Source organism: Phymastichus coffea, unplaced genomic scaffold (genome assembly GCF_024137745.1).
Source record: "Phymastichus coffea isolate CEN01 unplaced genomic scaffold, Cenicafe_Pcof_1.1 PCOF00002, whole genome shotgun sequence".
Classification (NCBI taxonomy): Eukaryota; Metazoa; Arthropoda; class Insecta; order Hymenoptera; family Eulophidae; genus Phymastichus; species Phymastichus coffea.
Window position 1 is genome coordinate 14,740,592 of NW_026706813.1, and position 17,072 is coordinate 14,757,663.

General features: G+C 36.0%; 1 protein-coding gene across 2 annotated transcripts in view; it reads right to left on the reverse strand.

Moving 5' to 3' along the window:
- Positions 1–8,062: 8,062 nt before the first annotated feature.
- The window catches only part of LOC131663286 (proteasomal ubiquitin receptor ADRM1-like), a 228,247-nt gene continuing 219,237 nt past the window's right edge, over positions 8,063–17,072 (reverse strand). Inside the window, exon 4 of one of the 2 annotated variants that reach the window (XM_058933607.1) lies at positions 8,063–8,616. In XM_058933607.1, the coding sequence (XP_058789590.1) occupies positions 8,194–8,616 (423 nt within the window). In that variant the 3' untranslated portion in view covers positions 8,063–8,193. The remainder of the gene's footprint in view (positions 8,617–17,072) is intronic. The other variant, XM_058933610.1, reaches the window with a different exon arrangement.

The following is a 17,072-nucleotide window of genomic DNA, read 5'->3' on the forward strand; positions in this document are numbered from 1 at the left end:
TAATTAATCTAATAATTGCGTTATAAAATTAGGAAAAAAACCGTTACAAATATGAAAATTGGTTATAATTCAAATGTTATTAACTAATTTAAATATATCTTTTTAGAAAATACTTTCGGAATTAATCAACTATAAAGTTATATAAAAATTTAATAATTTTCTATTGTAAATATTGTAAGATCACGTTAATTAACTTTATTATTTAATAACTTTTGACGATACTTTTTGCGATAATTGTATATTGTATAAAATCAACAAATAACAAATTCTGTATAGTTGACATGTGTTAAAATCTTACTATTAATGGTTATATACTTGTAAATTAAGAAAACTCATTTCCCAAAATTCGCGAATGTCTCTCGAATATTCGATGAAATCTCTCCTGCAAAAATAAGCGGGAAAATCTTTGTATAAATACGCCCACCTTTGCACAGACTAGCATTCACTTCTAGCCTTGCAAGGTGAGCGCATGAGTCTGAATAAACTTGGCTAATACCTAAGTTCTTTTTCTCATTGTTATTAACTGAGCAAGACTGTTCCTTCCTTATAATTCGAGCTCGACTTATAGAACATTTCGCGCTATAAGAAACTTGGGCCGAATTATATCCTATCCAAGAAAGACTTTAGCTCTGCTTATGGGACAACTCGCACCATAATAAACTAGGGCATCGTTTGACTTTCCCTGAAACATTGTACTTATTTATATATATTTTATTTATTTATTATTATTAGAGTACATTTGATTTATCTATTTATTTTATCGACAAGTAGAGTAAAATTATTAGAAACAAATTCTTACTCATTAGCTAGATACGAGAGTTCGAATTATTATTATAAGTGATACGAACATCACACCTTCTCATTGACTACCTAAAGAAATTTGATAAACAAAATGATTTTTAGCTTGTAGGGGGTCATTCGCTGAGAAAGAATGACTTATATATATATATATATATATATATATATATATATTACTACCTGCTCATAAGACAAAAACAATGTGACGGTAAAGGTCTTGTTTGCGCTACCGTCTCAATCACGCGGCTACCTGCGAGGGCAGCACCTACCGGTTGGGGAAAATAGAAAAAGAGAACTCGGTACGAGACGGGACGGAACGCGCGCGAATATGAAAGAACCAGTCGAGGATTAGCAATCCGAGCATACAGCTGCATACTATAGTATTACGAGTTTTCCAAGTTTTCCGAGATGCAGATGTGATCCAGCTGACAGTTACCAAAACTTATACTTTTGTCGCCACCGTTACGAGTGTGTGTGGGTGAGGAGTTTCGCCACCGTTACGAGTATGTGTGGGTGAGGAGTTTCGCCATCGTAGGCGATACCGAGGGTGCGAATCCCCTTCTTCAAAAAAAAAAACTGAGATACCGGAAGCGGCAATACGATCCTGTCCCCCCCCTGATAGTGCGACCGTATACTAAGGTAAGCTGGCCAGTTTAGTACCGCGATTTTTTAATGTATGACTGCGCTTAATTAATTGCTATCCCTTCGAACCGGCGACTCTGTAAAAATCGGTAGCGTGCATGTAAACTAACTTTGCGAACAAAGAACTGCGGACGATCTGGCGATGCATGTTATTGTCGCGCGCGCCACATAAACATAAATACGCGGGCCAAGCGTCTTGTAGAGTATCGGAAAATAAACTAATTCACGTTTGATTGAAACGATAATTTTTCTGTTGTCATTATTAGCTAGTAGTAAGTTGGTTGACTGACTCCCGTTCCCTCCTGCTCTCCGATTAATAAACGCGAATATTTCGATTTCACCGCGCACATTCCGGTATGATTGCGTGTCGAGTGAAATAACGAAACAGAACGGATTAACCACCCCGTTACAACAATTATAATATTAGAGTTTACCATATCAAGCTATCCCAGATTAAGTACTAAACGATTTTTTTAAGTATTAAAATACCGGAGATATTACAGATTTTGCAAGCACGCAGAATTAAGGAGGTGTAACGCTTGTGCCTTGGTTCCCATTCTGTGAAAGTGCCTGTATGTAGACAATCTGCTATACTACAAGCTATTTAACTATACGTACTTATTTCTTTGCTTCCTAATGAGCTGTACTCGTATAAGTATACTATTTCCCTATATTTCTTGAAAAACAATATATTATAATTAATTATCAAAAGATTCGTCAGTCAAATTTGTAGAATAAGGCTTCCACTTCACGAATATGTGTTATTTTTCATAAATTATCTATTTATTATTACGATTTTTTAATTGCAAACATTTATTTACTCATTATGAACAAATAACAATAATTGTCATGAAACAAACATCATGGAAAGAAATTATGCGATTCAATATACATTTCCATAGAAAGTTGAGTTAAAGTTAATTAATAACATAAAAATTATTAATAAATAAAAAAATCAACAACTATTTAAGCAAAACTAATTTTACATAATGAATAAGCGGTTATCAAGTAGGTAAATAAAATTTGAATTAAGTTGAAAGGTTAGCTAAAGCCGAGATATCGTAATTTGTTAACAAACTGAAAAGTGAAAAAACTCCATAATTCATAATCAATAGTAATTTTTGACATTCTGTTTTGACAAATGGGTTCATTTTATTATAAGCTACAAGTACATATGAATTTCTACCATAATTACAGTTTATTAACTCTAGATGTCATTATTTATAAATTTAAGCCAATATATAAAATACACCAACATTGTTATAATATAATCTGTACTCACATGAAATTAAAGCGTAAACAAAAATATATTTTAATGAAAAAAGCAGAGTTCTAATGTAAATATTTAATGTTTTACAACTCAATTTGTAAAATTATAAAATCAAAAAGAGCGTAGAAAGGGCGTTTGAGTGTAATAGGTTCCAGTGGTTATAACGAATATAACAGGAGGAGCTGAAATCAGTCTAGCTCTAGCTATAGTCCAGTAAGGTCGAGCAAATGTTGTCCTTAATAAATCAGCCTAAACACCTGATCGTTGAGTTGAATGCGTTGCTCCCTACTGAAAGTCCTTACCTCCCTGTGAGTCGTTCCTCTGGGCTTACTGGCCCCACAAATACTTGATAGCAGTGGAATATTCTTGTTCTAAAATTTCCTTATTTCCTTCATTAGGAGTAGCGTGATAACTGTGATAGAAATCTCTACAGCACCACCAGGCACCTCGCCTTCCCGTCCCGACTGCGTTGATGCCGTAGCGAGCTTCTATATATAGAATTCTCACTCAAATTATCGTAATATTTAGTTTTAGAGACCAACGCTTTTCTGATGGATAAATTCTTCTTTCGTCATAATACTAAAAACACACTTCAACTCAGCTACCTATTCAATCACATGTGAGGTCCCAATCTAAAGAAAAAATTGTACTTTGTAATAAAGAACACAATTACTATGTTACAGGGATATGTATTAGTTTTCCGAAATAGCACACATCATATTCCCTCACTCTCTCGCTCTAAAAGAAACATTTCGCACCAAACGCCCAATTTTACCTGTTATGAGCTCTACAAATAAACGAAGGCTTATTAATTTATTATCAACGTTTAGCGAACCGAACGCTGTAAAATACTAACTGCATCCTGTATATTTAAAGAAAAAAAACTTGGCTATAGAAGATCGTAGCAAAACACTATTTTTTATTCAGTTCGTAAAATAATCGTAACAATCTATCTATATAGATGTTATTTTAATAATACGTATATTGGAAAAGTTTTTTATCAAAAAACATACCTTAAAATGCGCGATTTCTAAAATGTTATTGTTTATACTTTGAAATTAATAAATTTTTAATAAATATTTAACAATATAGTAGTACCACAGTTTATGAACAAAACACGTTGTTAATCTTTTCTGTAGGATAATACGCGGCTGAGATTTAACAAATTTTCGAAAGGATTTTTTTCATCAATAATCTATTTGAAAAAATAATTTGTATTTTTGAATTTTGCAAAAAGGGATTTTATTAGCTGACCGTCATCTATAAGTATGAATTACAGCAATAAAACCGTTAACAAGTTACAAATGTCTATTTTTAATTTGGATATATCTCAAAAAGCAGTAAAGTAATTGATATTATTAAGAAATGTAGTCGATAGATCTTTTTATAACGTATGACTTTCTTATTTAAAGTTTTTTTATAGAAGCAATATTATTTTAATTATTTGAAAACTGATTTTGTAACTTTATAAACTGTTTTGCGTATGTTTGTCCTCTAGTACCGACTTCCTCGAAATAAAAACTTTATTTAAAATTTCATTTCGTACACGGTAATATTTTTTTTCTACGTAATAATTTTGAAAAATTCAACGTTATGCCGTGAAATATTACTTGAACTATTTATTACACACTCAGTTCTGTTAGCTCTTTGTTCCACCAGTACGCTAGTTTCTGGTGATTGTTTGACGACTTGCGTGGTAACTACGTATCATAAGTGTCGGTTATAACTTGCATGAGTATTTCTATAATCTGTTCTACAAGATTGTATACCTTTCAGGATTACTGATGCACTAATTTTCAGTAGGAAGACCTCTCTATTCATCTTTAGAAGGCACCAGTTTCTTTCTGTTTGGTACCTCCTCTTTTCGCTTCTGCTCCGTGCAATCTTGGGGAGTACATAATGGTGATCGCTAAGTGATTCTTTTTCCAAAACTCCAGATCCCATAATGCCCTCCACTGCTTCTGAAGATACAAATTTACGCCCAGCACAAACGTAGAGTTTCCTTTTTTATAAATGTACTTTCCTGATGTATTGACTGTTGTCAGGTTATATGTGATAATTTATTTTAGAAGGTCTTCTTTTTAGACTTGAGAAAGTTTTGTTCATGTTCTAACTTTGGTGTTAAAATCGCCAACGATGGTGTATCCTTTCCACTAGCCCATTTCCCGCATTAGTACAGCAATATCTACCTTTATCAACGCGTCTGCAGCATTTGGAGAAAATTAACGGCTATGTATAACCAGCTGTTCTAACGCCATGCCTATAAAGCCGTTTCCAGTTGACAGTTCTCTAGCGTCATACAATTGATTATCAGAGACGTGTAATGGGGATTTCTGAATACGCTATTTCAGCTCATCCCTTCCGTCCATGTGTTATCGCTGTGAGAGTGTGTTTGTTTCTCACACACTCAAGCTTGGTTTTCTATTCTGTTGAAGTATCAACTACCATCCTGCCCCTCCTAGATGATCTGGCGGAAAAAGATAGAGACGAATTTGAACGTAGAAAGAGATACGTAGAGTGGAAAAGTTACTTGGGAGGGGGCGTCTGGTGAAGTAAACAATCGACAGAAAGGTAGATATCAGCAGTTGAGACGAAGGCATAACACCCGCAGTAGGACGTCTCTTGCTTGAGGAAGTTTGTGTTCACTAGGAAAATTGTTGCGCGCGACAACAGCAGCAACAACAACACCAACAGCAATGAGAATGAACAGCAGCAACTACAAAGAAACAGCAATAACAGTCACAGCAACCATTACAGCAACAACTTAATGTTAGGAGAGAGAGGACATGTAAAGATGAAGCACTTCGGCATGTGGCTGTCACAAGTTCCCGAAGGACGCAGAGGAGCAGCTGTTCGAGGATTTCCCGAGAGCATTGGGCCGATGGTTAGTGTGAAGCTTACTCTCTCTCTCTGTTTTCGCGTCCGAGTGTGCGATCTGCAATCGAGTCTGTGTTAACGTAACGAGCCGTGCAATTTTTGAGCAAAATAGTGCGTGGTTGGCTTGATGTCGCGGCTTTGTTTTATCAAGTAGGCCGTTTGCGTTACGAGCCTTCACGTGGCGTGCAAGTATAATGCGTCGACGTGCTCGTTGTTTAGTTTCCTTGTTGTGTTGTTATTGCGGAATGAAATGTTATTGTTAAAAGTGCCCGTGTGAATTATTTAATCTTTTCTCAATCTTAAGTCAAACCATCTAATATCTTTGTGGAATCCAGTTGCCCATCCAGATTTAAGGTGGAATGTATTCGCGCACTCCGAACAATCTCCCTTAATTCAATTTTATGAGCAGTTTTTGATTTGCTGAGCGGTCGAAAATCACGTAATTCGAAAATACCGTTAGAGTCGTATATTGTTACATCTTCTATCTCGAAATCAGATGGCATCATTCTGCTCCAAGATGATGATTATACCTGGTTCTCCGTTCATCATAGTGTGAATGACTATGTCTTGTGCCGATTGTACTCACATCGCTCGCACTCTATATCGCACATATATATGTATACGGCTACGTATATACGAATGTACCTAACATCAACCGAAATAGAAAATTATGAATCAGTTTTGTATACAAATAGTACTTAATTTAATTAAACTGCAATTACTTTTTACAAATAACACTGATCTCTTTCAGTCATACGGGGATGTCTATTTTTGAATTTTTGTTAGTTTTTTCACGGAGGGTGACAAGTTAGCTATAAAAAGCTATCAAAATGCGTTCAAAAGCTTACAAACGCGTGCTTTAATTGAACATAGATGATTCGTACTGTAAGAATGGAACAAAATAAAACTGATAGTTTTTGCCGTTCGAAATACACTATCGGAGCAGCTAAAGCACTCGATTAAAAGGAGGGCTACTTTGGCGTATCCTGGTTTGGCTAGATATTATAAAATCAATTATACTATGTTTTATTTCGGTTATTTTTATTAGGTGTCAAACGAGTTATTATGCGGTAACCAACACATTTTGTATCGAAAGTTTCAACATTTGTGCATTCTTGTATCGAATTAGATTTACATACCTCATATAGACATCAACTTAAAATGTATAATCTATAAAGATGAAAAGGCCGGTACATATATTTTAATAAAGAGAGGAAGATAACTTATGCAGCACTAAACTAGTGCGATGGTGCAAAGCCAAGTGTAGCGCTTGAAAACTCAGTAAGCCGTTAGACCTCGTAGTCCGAGCATTGTGGGTGAATAGCTTTATTCGTGACCAAGTATATTGGGTATAAAGGGATCGTAGGTGAGAAGGATGAGAGTTAGACATGAGTAAATAGAACGGAGAAATACAAATGAAAGTTTATATAATGGATCAGTAAGCTTACATAGAGTAACAGCACAGTGCTAGAAAGAGAGAGAAGTAAAGCTAAGTAGAGAGATATCAGGGATCGAGTCGGTACTTATAATAATTGTAAGGCTCTCCTAATATGCCAGGATTATCGTGCACCGATGACTAGACTTAAACGCTGCCTTGTGGTGGTACTCGAAGTAATGGCTACGAGTAAGTTTCTCGGAGTAAAGTTTACTCTTACGTTACTATAGCACGCATCGACGTTGATATTGAGCAAGTCGATTTTCTCTGAAGAAAGACAAATATCCACGGGTATTTGAAAATGCCTTAAGACGCAACAGAAGAACACGTATAGACGACACACTGTCAGCCAGCTAATTTCCGTGGGGAGCGTTCCCACTTTCTCTACTCTCGCAAAAACGGCATAGATCTCGTCCTATAGGAACGATTCGCGAGACACGCACACTATGTGTATACGCTCTCATAGATTCTCGCACATGCAACTCTCTTTGCCTATAGGCCCTCGATGATACAATATAACGCTGTATATCTCTCATTCTTACCTGGTGTCATCGTATCGGCTGCTTATACATAGATGTATAAATTAGAATAGAAATAGAACTATACTTCAAAATATAAGTATGAATAGAGAAAAGAGAGAGACATAACAAGTTTAACATTAAACTCGTTATAAAGCCTACATACGGATTAGGCAACACCATAATACCATATTATTGATACCCCATGCAACCGATGGGTTATTGTTATTGCATTTACAATATAACAGTCCTTCTGGATTTTATATGGGTAATAACAAAACAGAATAACCTTGTGTACTAAAAGCTTATGAGCCGTTGATATTATGTATTTTTTTCTATCTCATCCTATCGTACATTGTCAGAAACTTATAGATGGTTTTAGCATGCATATATGTGCACATGTTCTCGCAATTTCATTAATGTGCCTCATTAAAAGATACTCCTAGTTCTAATAATCGTGATTTAGATTCTTGTAATGACTATTTAATTAAGATAATTTACGGTATAAAAGATTTTAAAAAAACGATGAAACTAATGATATGAATGTCAAGAGTTTATTTTCTTATTGGGATTTCTGTAATATGAATAAATATAAAACTGACATATAATTAATAAATTTTTCAAAAGATTTTGAAAGAATTTCAAGTGTAAAGTTAATCAAGAGCCATGCCTTCGTCATCATCATCTTTCTTAGGTTCTGATGAAGAACCGGAGATTTGAGAGGATTGCTGATGCTGTTGTGATTTGTCTTGATTTTCTTCTTGAACAGATTTTGAAGAATTCTTACGATGGCTTTCACCTCCATCTTCAAGGGCAATTATAAATTGTAGAATGTTACCGGTTGTTGCAGCTTTGACTACTTCTGAACTCAAACCAAATTGTTGAATTACAGGAGCGGCTTGTCCAGATTCCAAAGCAGTCCAAAACAAAGATAAAGCTTGAGAAAACTGAGGTGAAGATAATGTTGTCGAAAGATTGTCTCCAGGTGGTAGATATTTACTTGTAATTTTTTCAAGATTTTCATTTACCACAAAAGCTGCCGAAATAACTGTGCTTAGCTCGTTGGGCATGCCTCCCTATGAAAAAATTATCCCGTGGTGAATTGAGTGTCAAAATTAAGAGAAGCATAATATAAAATGAAAAACAAAATATATTTAGCATCAACATATAGAAAATAAAAGTTCATCGAATATTAAAAATAATAAAATTTATTATGTGTGAAAACAAGGATAACTATGTTAACCGGTGTGGATAAAATTTAATGCCTCAATCGTTATGACAGCGATTGGAGGATACATGTAACACTATTATAACGTTTATGGTCGCAAATTGACGAATTTTGGATTAATGTATATATTTTTCATTTTGACGATTTATATACTACATATTTGAGGTGTAGTTTTATTGAATGAAGGGTGCTTATTAATAAATATAAAAATATATTTAGATTAAATTCTTAATTCAATATTTTGTGTAGAAATGAGATGAATGAGGATTAATAAAATTTAATAAAATACAATTTTTTAATATTCAATACGGTTTTAAGGTTAGAAAAAACAAAAATCATCGCTAATGAATTTAAAAGTCATTCGTATAAAATGATAATCTGATTAATTACACAGGTAGATATCCAAAAAATTCCAGAAACGTAATAGTATATATACAAAGGTATTCGATGCTTTCAATTTGAATCTGACTTCGTAATTAATCCATCACCTAAGGTTCTTGAGATATCTTAACCTAAAAGCGTAAAACTCACGATTATTTGCTATGTTCAAAATTATCTAACACCATGAATATATTATTTTCCAAAAACAAGTAGAGTCATGACAGAGAAGCTCTCTTACCTATTAAAACTCATATTTCGGATTAGAATTTTTTTTTTTTTCATCGACATATTATTGATTGATGTTGAGTATGTTAACAAGTTTGTAACAACATTAAAATCACAGTTTACATGAGTGTGGAGGGTTAATGGAATTGGCGTTCAGGAGTCTGAGGCTATATCATCACAGGTTACAGGGATCGGGGGTTAAGGCAATCGAGATTCAAAAGTACTTAACTTCAATCAATGATATCATGATGAAGAAAAGAAATAACTCTAATAAAAAATATAGGTGTTAATGGGCAAGAATGTTGCTTTGTCATAACTCTACTTGGTTTTAGAAAAAGAATTTATTCAAATGTCTTCAAAATATTGTAATTTTCACGATTTTAGGTTATGATATCTCAAGAATCTTAGGTGATGGACCTATTCTGAAGCCGCATTCCGATTCAGTATTTCGAAAACTTACAAGAATATAATATTACATTCCACTGTAAAATCTTGTCGGTTTATGTTATGATTACTTGACTAATTAATTATAATGAATTATGATAAAATGATAATTTGATTAATTTTGATTACTTGAGATGTGAAACAAGCTTTTAATAATTGAAATTTATATTATATGGATATATAATATAGCTATAAACCAACACTTTAGGGTATACTAGAGATGCTCTGTTGATTTGCAAAGTTAAGTAGCGTTGAGGGTGGTTACTATCTACAGGGTGACCCATTTTAATCTATGGACCCGAATTGATTCTAAACCACGACATCTGCAAAAAAATGTTTCAGACAAAAGTTGGTCAGGACAAAGGGGGCCATTTGACGGTACCATTAGTTTTGACCTTGAAGCTAATTTTGAAGGTCATTTCAAGGTCAAGATGGTTTTTTCAAATGGGAACCCCTATTTTTGAGTGCGGGTTTGGGAAGAGCGGAAAATTTTAAATCAAAATTGTCTTATGCAAAAATTATTTTTGTGACCTTGGGAAGGTCAAAAATGAAGGTCAAATGTCTGAAAAAACGATTATTCGTACTTTTTCTAAAATAACGTGGTTTTCTTGGTAATATTACCGTTCATAATGTTTGTGAAAGATCAATAAATTCTAATGGTGTTAATTACTTTGATTAGCTTGACCTTGGCATCAATTTTCAAGGTTATTTGAAGGTTATAACGCATTTTTTATTGGTAAACCATATTTTTGACTGCAGTCCCTGTTTTATGATATTAGGTCCTAAAAGAATGTAACTTCTTACATGATGACAGAGATTTCTTAGATTTTAACCTAACTTTCAGAAGATCATATCAACGTAAATTTAGGAACCTTTGTTTGATTGCTGATTCTTCTTCAGACATGAGTGGCTTTTTGTAATACAAGAAAAGCAAAACAAAAGTTATTTTATCTTACTTTTAGCGTTACCCGGAAACAACGACGTGGACGTAGTAAGTTCTGTTTCCTTTCCGGTGCTAGATTATCGTGAGTCCCCTTGCCTCTCACGTCGGGGTGCTAGATTATCGTGAGTCCCCTTGCCTCTCACGTCAGAGTGCTAGATTATCTCGATTCCCCTTTCCTCTCACGTTCGATTAGCCACGGATTAATTGTTCGAAGTTCCCTTTCGTTTTCAGAATTTTTTTCAGAGTACAGTACCTGGTCTAGCTAATTTTTGTTTCAAGTTTCTTTAAAATGCACTCGAAAATCGCTTAATCCCTAGTCTGACGCTCGTACTGCGTTCACCACTGTTAAATTTATTTTTGATATTGCTGTATCAATAAATATGTATAAGATCTAACACAGAATGGCCCTAGCTTATTGATACAATTTCTTTTTATTAATTACGAATTAAAATAATAACTGATTGAAGGATCTGACTCAAGATTTAAAACGTACTTAAAATTTTATTTTTTGTCTCCGAAAGAGAGAGAGAGAGAGAGAGAGAGAGAGAGAGAGAGAGAAGAAAAGAAGGTTTGACCTTTTTTTTTTGTTAATGTTCCTCGCAACGTAGAGAACCTCCAACGAAGCACTGCTGCAGGGAGTGTCGGTCGTCGCTGCTGGTCAGGCTGCTGCCGAACGATGCTGGCTGTAGTTGCTGGCGAAGATCTGCAGGACACGTCGGTCGAGGTTGTAGACCCAAAATCTGCAGGCGACAACGGTTCTCCTTGCAAGCGGGACTGGCCGTAATCGAGGATAAAGCTGTTGCTGGTAGAGCTGGCCTTCTTCCAACTATTCCAAAACCTGCACTCTCTGCACTCTAAACTAGACTGGACTCGCGCACGCATTTTTTTTCTCTCGCTCGTCTCGCGGCCGCTCAGCGGCGCTCGCTCTTATCCCTTCTTGACCTATTAGTTAGGCGGCACGCGACGCGCCACTTATCGGTCACACGTCGCGCGCCTGCCTATCTCTGCATAGGCCTAATGCTCTCTCTCTCTCTCTCTCTCTCTCTCTCTCTTTCTCACTCTCTCCGCGCTTTTCAACTTTTCAATTGCGCTGGCCCGTCCTTGGCGCTGAAACAAAAAGACCAAGTGTTAGGCGCATACTTTAATGCGCCCAACGTTGGACACCACGCCTTGCCGAGTGGAGAAGGAGGGATAAACGCAGACGAGAAACCGGCACACGGCCTGCTCTCGTCACAAACGGATTAAGGCAGTATTGTGGAGCGAGCGAAAGGACGAGCAAGAAGGTAAATAGCTACAATAGCAAACACCAGCGATATGGTCAGTGAGAAGGTGCGCACCAGTGACGTCACACTGTAGAGCGTTCCAACCGTCGGAGAGGCTGAAGGTCGAGGTCGGTGCCGTGTTTTTATCTTGTTTCGCTCTCTTTCGTATGTTTGGGCGCCAGCTTATGGGTGGTAACACGGCAGATCTGCTGGCTACCCCGTTGATAGATTAACGGCGGAAAGTGTTTTGTCGGGCATTTGTTGGAACATTTAGTTCTAACAAGGGAATCGGCAGGCTGAACAGCCACCGAGTCACCTTCGCGTTCGCGTTTATTATTGTGCCGCTCGTAGTGTATAGACGTAAGATCGCCGTATTGTAATCGATTGTTGACAAGTAAAAGATTAGTGTGTTAATCCGCTGTTGTGTTTATTCGCTGCTGTATCACTTCTCATCCCGACTTCGAATCTGTGCGCTTAACGTGTTTATGCTCGACGCGTTATTCAGTCGTGGGAACGTCTTTTGCTTCCCGAATCCCCGAATACATCATTTTTGCGGACGGCCGCGAGCTACCCGGACGGGAACGGTCGCTAATTCTCCGTTACAAATTTAACATGTAAGATGCCCAAAAAAGCAACGAGGGGAAGCACTCTTCTCTTACTCTCACCATAACTACGGCCGACAAGTGCGATAATGCGGCGTGCATCTATTATTGCAACTAACTTTTAGGGTATAAATTATCGAGCTGTAGATCTGAAAAAAATTAGCCAATAGATAAATTAGTTTGCAGTAAGCAAGTTTTTGAAATTTTGAAATCGAAGTTGTCTGTTGTTACCGCTCTCTTTGGTCGCATTCCGGTGCTTGCGAGGTTGGTCTGCGCGTGTGTGTGTATCGGGGCTGTGTTTTGGATGCGTTGATTGGACGTTGTTCAGTGCTAGTGTGTGGGGTGCTGCCCTTTGGCCACCCTATCCGTATCAGCTGATAGCTGTAATCTTTTTCGTCGGGGAAGCATAGGTCGGGGTTGCTATGTATAAGATTGTGTGTGCACGGATGTAAGGATGGTGCACGTAGATCGAGCGGATCCTGATAAATCTTTTTCGCGAGGTCTCGAAGCGATGCTTAGGCGTGGACATGTGAGCTAATTAGTCATGTCTAATTATGTCAGCTAATTAGTCTAGTTAATTATGTTAACTGATTATAAAATATGAAATTCAAACAAAAATAAATATGAGCATTACGCTAAATGAATATTAAATACAAAAACTAAAAATTTTAATATTAAAAAACAATCAAGCATTTTAAAAAAAGTCCGATTTTACAAATGATTACGAGCATGAATTACGATTAAAAAATGACTAATGATTTTTTATAAAACAACTTCCAGTACCAATTCCCTATAGATAAAATTAACATTAAAAAAAAATAAAATGTGAAAATTCAATATAATTAGATTATGACGGAGAATCCCGGTAAGACCGTCGTTTCTGCCGTCGGGCTCTCATCGGGGTCGGCGAGCCGCGCCAGGCTGCGAATGTGTGCGTTGCGAGCACAGACTCATGCACTTTTTTTTTTCTGAAGTGTGATGCTAGGGAAGTGGTGAAGGAAAACACAGGTGACAGGCAGATAAGTGCAAAGGGAGAGAGAGAGAGAGAGAAAGAGAGAGAGATAGACAGAAGAGAGAAGGAAGAAGTTGCGCGCTTATCCTCGCGTCGATTCGGAGATCAATATGTACTAGCTATTAGTACGGACCGTCACGCACCCTCTCGATTTCGCCGATATTTATGATTTGAATTTCGAGGATACACGCTCGATATGCGGGATTCTGTTTTAGTGCTAAGAATAAAATTGGCTGCGTCGCGTTCAGGTACTAATCGCTTAGAAACCTACGCCACTGTGCGTGAGGTTTCCGGCGAGGTGACACGAGTGTGTGCGTATGAGCGACCGTTGATAGGATAAGTTGTGAGACGATTTTATTGTGTATTTCGAAGCGCTGGAGTAGTAGTGAAGGCGGATAAGGTGGTAGTCTTGCCGCCGATTCGTACTTCTTTGCGGGTGCGGAGAGATTTTGTCGATCGCGTGACGAGCAGGAGTTTTGTTATTGTTATATTTACGTTTTCGAGTTGTTTTCGTTAATTAAGGTTATCATTATTTTTGTTGAATGAGTTTACAAATCACTCTTCATTCCGTAAAATTTATTAACGCGCGTTTTGATCCGTTTAGCTCGGTGGATTATTCAGTCGTGGAAACGTTTACGCTTTCCGAATCCCCACCTTAAATAATTTTGTGCGAGCAGTCGCAAGCTACCTGAATTAGGAACGGACGCGAAATTGCACTACGTTACAAGATCATCAAGAAGTATTTATATTAACCCAATGCTAATCGTTTCTAAAGCGGACAAAACAGAAATACGATTATGTCTTGATGCGCAAAAATTAAATGCAAAACTCTTCGACGATTACAAAGCTTCACCGTCAGTTGACGAAATCCTTTAATGCGTTGCATAAAAAAGAAATTCTGATTAGCTTGGATTTAACAAGGATTTATTGGCAAATTAGACTTACAGAAAATACTAAAAAAAAACACAGTTTTTATAACCCTAAAACGAATTTTTGAATTCAATGTTTCTGCTTTCGGTACATTTGGTACATTTTGAAGATTTGAACAAAATTATTGCTCATTTTCAAAATTTCCTTCTAACTACTGTGGATGATGTAAAGATTCGCTCCGCGACTTTTGACATAATTAGAAAGATTGTTTATAAAGACTATCGACCATAATATTACGTTTAATTCCAAGGAGTTAAAATTCTGTCATGACAGAATAGAATTTTACGGTTATTTCTTGACAACGGAAGGTATTATGCCAGATCCTGAAAAATTAACATCTACTAAATACTTCAAAGAACCTATAAATGTTACTGAATTACAATCATTTTTAAGTTTCATAAATTACTAAGAAAAATTCACAAATAATTATGTAGAATTAACATTACCATTCCTTGAAATATTAAAGAAAGATGTTACATTTTCATGGAAACATGAACAATGCCTAACTTTTCACAAAATAATCATAGTCTTTGACCAAAAAATCATTATTTCATATGTTGAATCATATAAATCATTCATTGTTACAACTAAAACGAGTAATTATGCTATTGCAGCAATTTTATCGTAACTTAATGACAACAATGATGAAAATGGTTTATCAGCAGAACTTTGGAAAGTAGCAAAATCAATTATTTTACAACAGAAAAAGAACTAATCGGGATGGATTTGGTAAATAAATTACAGTCATACCTTAAACCACGAAGCAATTACATTCCTAACATCAAGTAAATTTAATAATGCACGTATGACGCGTTGGTGCTTGGCAATACAAGATTTGTATCTTGAATTTATTTACATACAAGGTAAAAATAATTCCAGTGACTATTTGAGTCGACAAATGCACCCTGAATACAAAAATAGATTTGACACGGATATAATCATAAACACTTTAGCTAAACTTGAGTTAAAAAAGATACTATAAATCTTCTAAAAAATCTCGTGGATTCGTAAAAATGTGATAATCTTTGTGTAAATATTAGTACAAAATTATAAAATAAGAATAATTCCACACTAACATATTACAAAATAATAAATGATCTAGTTTACAAGTATGTAAATAATGTAAATAAAATTCTCATACCTCATGGTTAAATAAATCAAAGGAACAAAACACTAAGGCTAGATTCGTCACCCTTAGTCATATATTTTTTACCGAATTTACCATGAATTCAGTCGATTTTTCATTTTTACATGTAAAATTCGAATGAAGGGTGGGCGAGCTATAGTGGTGTGTATAAGTTTCTGGCAAAAAAAAAAAGAAAATCATTTGAAGTTTTGCAGCTCCGTCTAAAATGATTGTAGAAGTCCGCGCCCATCTCATTTTCAAGAGTAAAGCAATACCCTTCATATCCCGCAGGTAATTGTTATATTAAATAAAAAATTATGTTTTTTAAGTTGAAAAAATAAATTACTTCTTTAAAATTTTTTTTTACATTGAATCGGTTATAACTTTTGAACGGCTTAGTAAATTTTAAAAATCGAAAGTGTAAAAGCTACGGGGTACTACCCGTACTACCCGTACAGGGTGTCCCATTTTAAAGGAACCACCCCGAAATTTTCGACGGTTGGCGTTGTACAAAAAAATTGTTCAGACAACAGTTGTTTAGGACAATGGGGGCAACCTTTCTGTGAAATCCGATTTGACCTTTAGATTTATTTTTAAGGTGTTTTGAAGGTCAAAGTCATTTTTTGAATTGGAACCCATATTTTTGATCCCGGATTCGGAAAGAGCGGAAAATTCATGTTCAGCTAACGTATTATGTGTGGGGTGCGGTTAACCCCTCCCCTTTCGCCTAAGGTTATGTAGGGGTCAAATTTATGATTTTCTTCATCTATGCACAGGGATGATCGGGCAAGGGTAAGGTTAATTGTAATAACCCAATAACTCGATAACCCAAATAACCCAATAATCCAATAACCCGATAACCCCAATAATTTAATAACCCCAATATCCCAAAAAAATTGTAGGGTCAAACAACAGTGACCTTGAGCTTAAACTTCAGGTTGATTTTCAAAGTTGACTTCATGTATTCAAAGCCTTCACGAGAAGTGTCATTTTGCATTTTGTGGGATAACATGTTATTTCTATTCTTTTTTCTGGTGTGATTCCGGACAAGCCTACAAAGTTTCAACTAAATTGTTTAATAACACTTTTTTAGTATTGTTTATGACAATAGTGATTCGCGAACAGTCCTTCTCAAGATAGTTCAAGTGTAATTTTCTTAGTTGACTTAAAAGGAGGGAATATGCCGGATTATTCAAGAAACGAAATTGTTGATATTCTGTTGTCTCTCGGGGCATGTCAAGGCCGATATCGTGCTGCGGCAAGGTATTACCGCCAAAATTACCCAGGGAGGGTTCACTACTCGAATCACGTGAGAATCCAAATCATCGAGCAAAGAGAGAGACGTCGACCCCGAATACGCAGAAATCGTCGTCGCATTA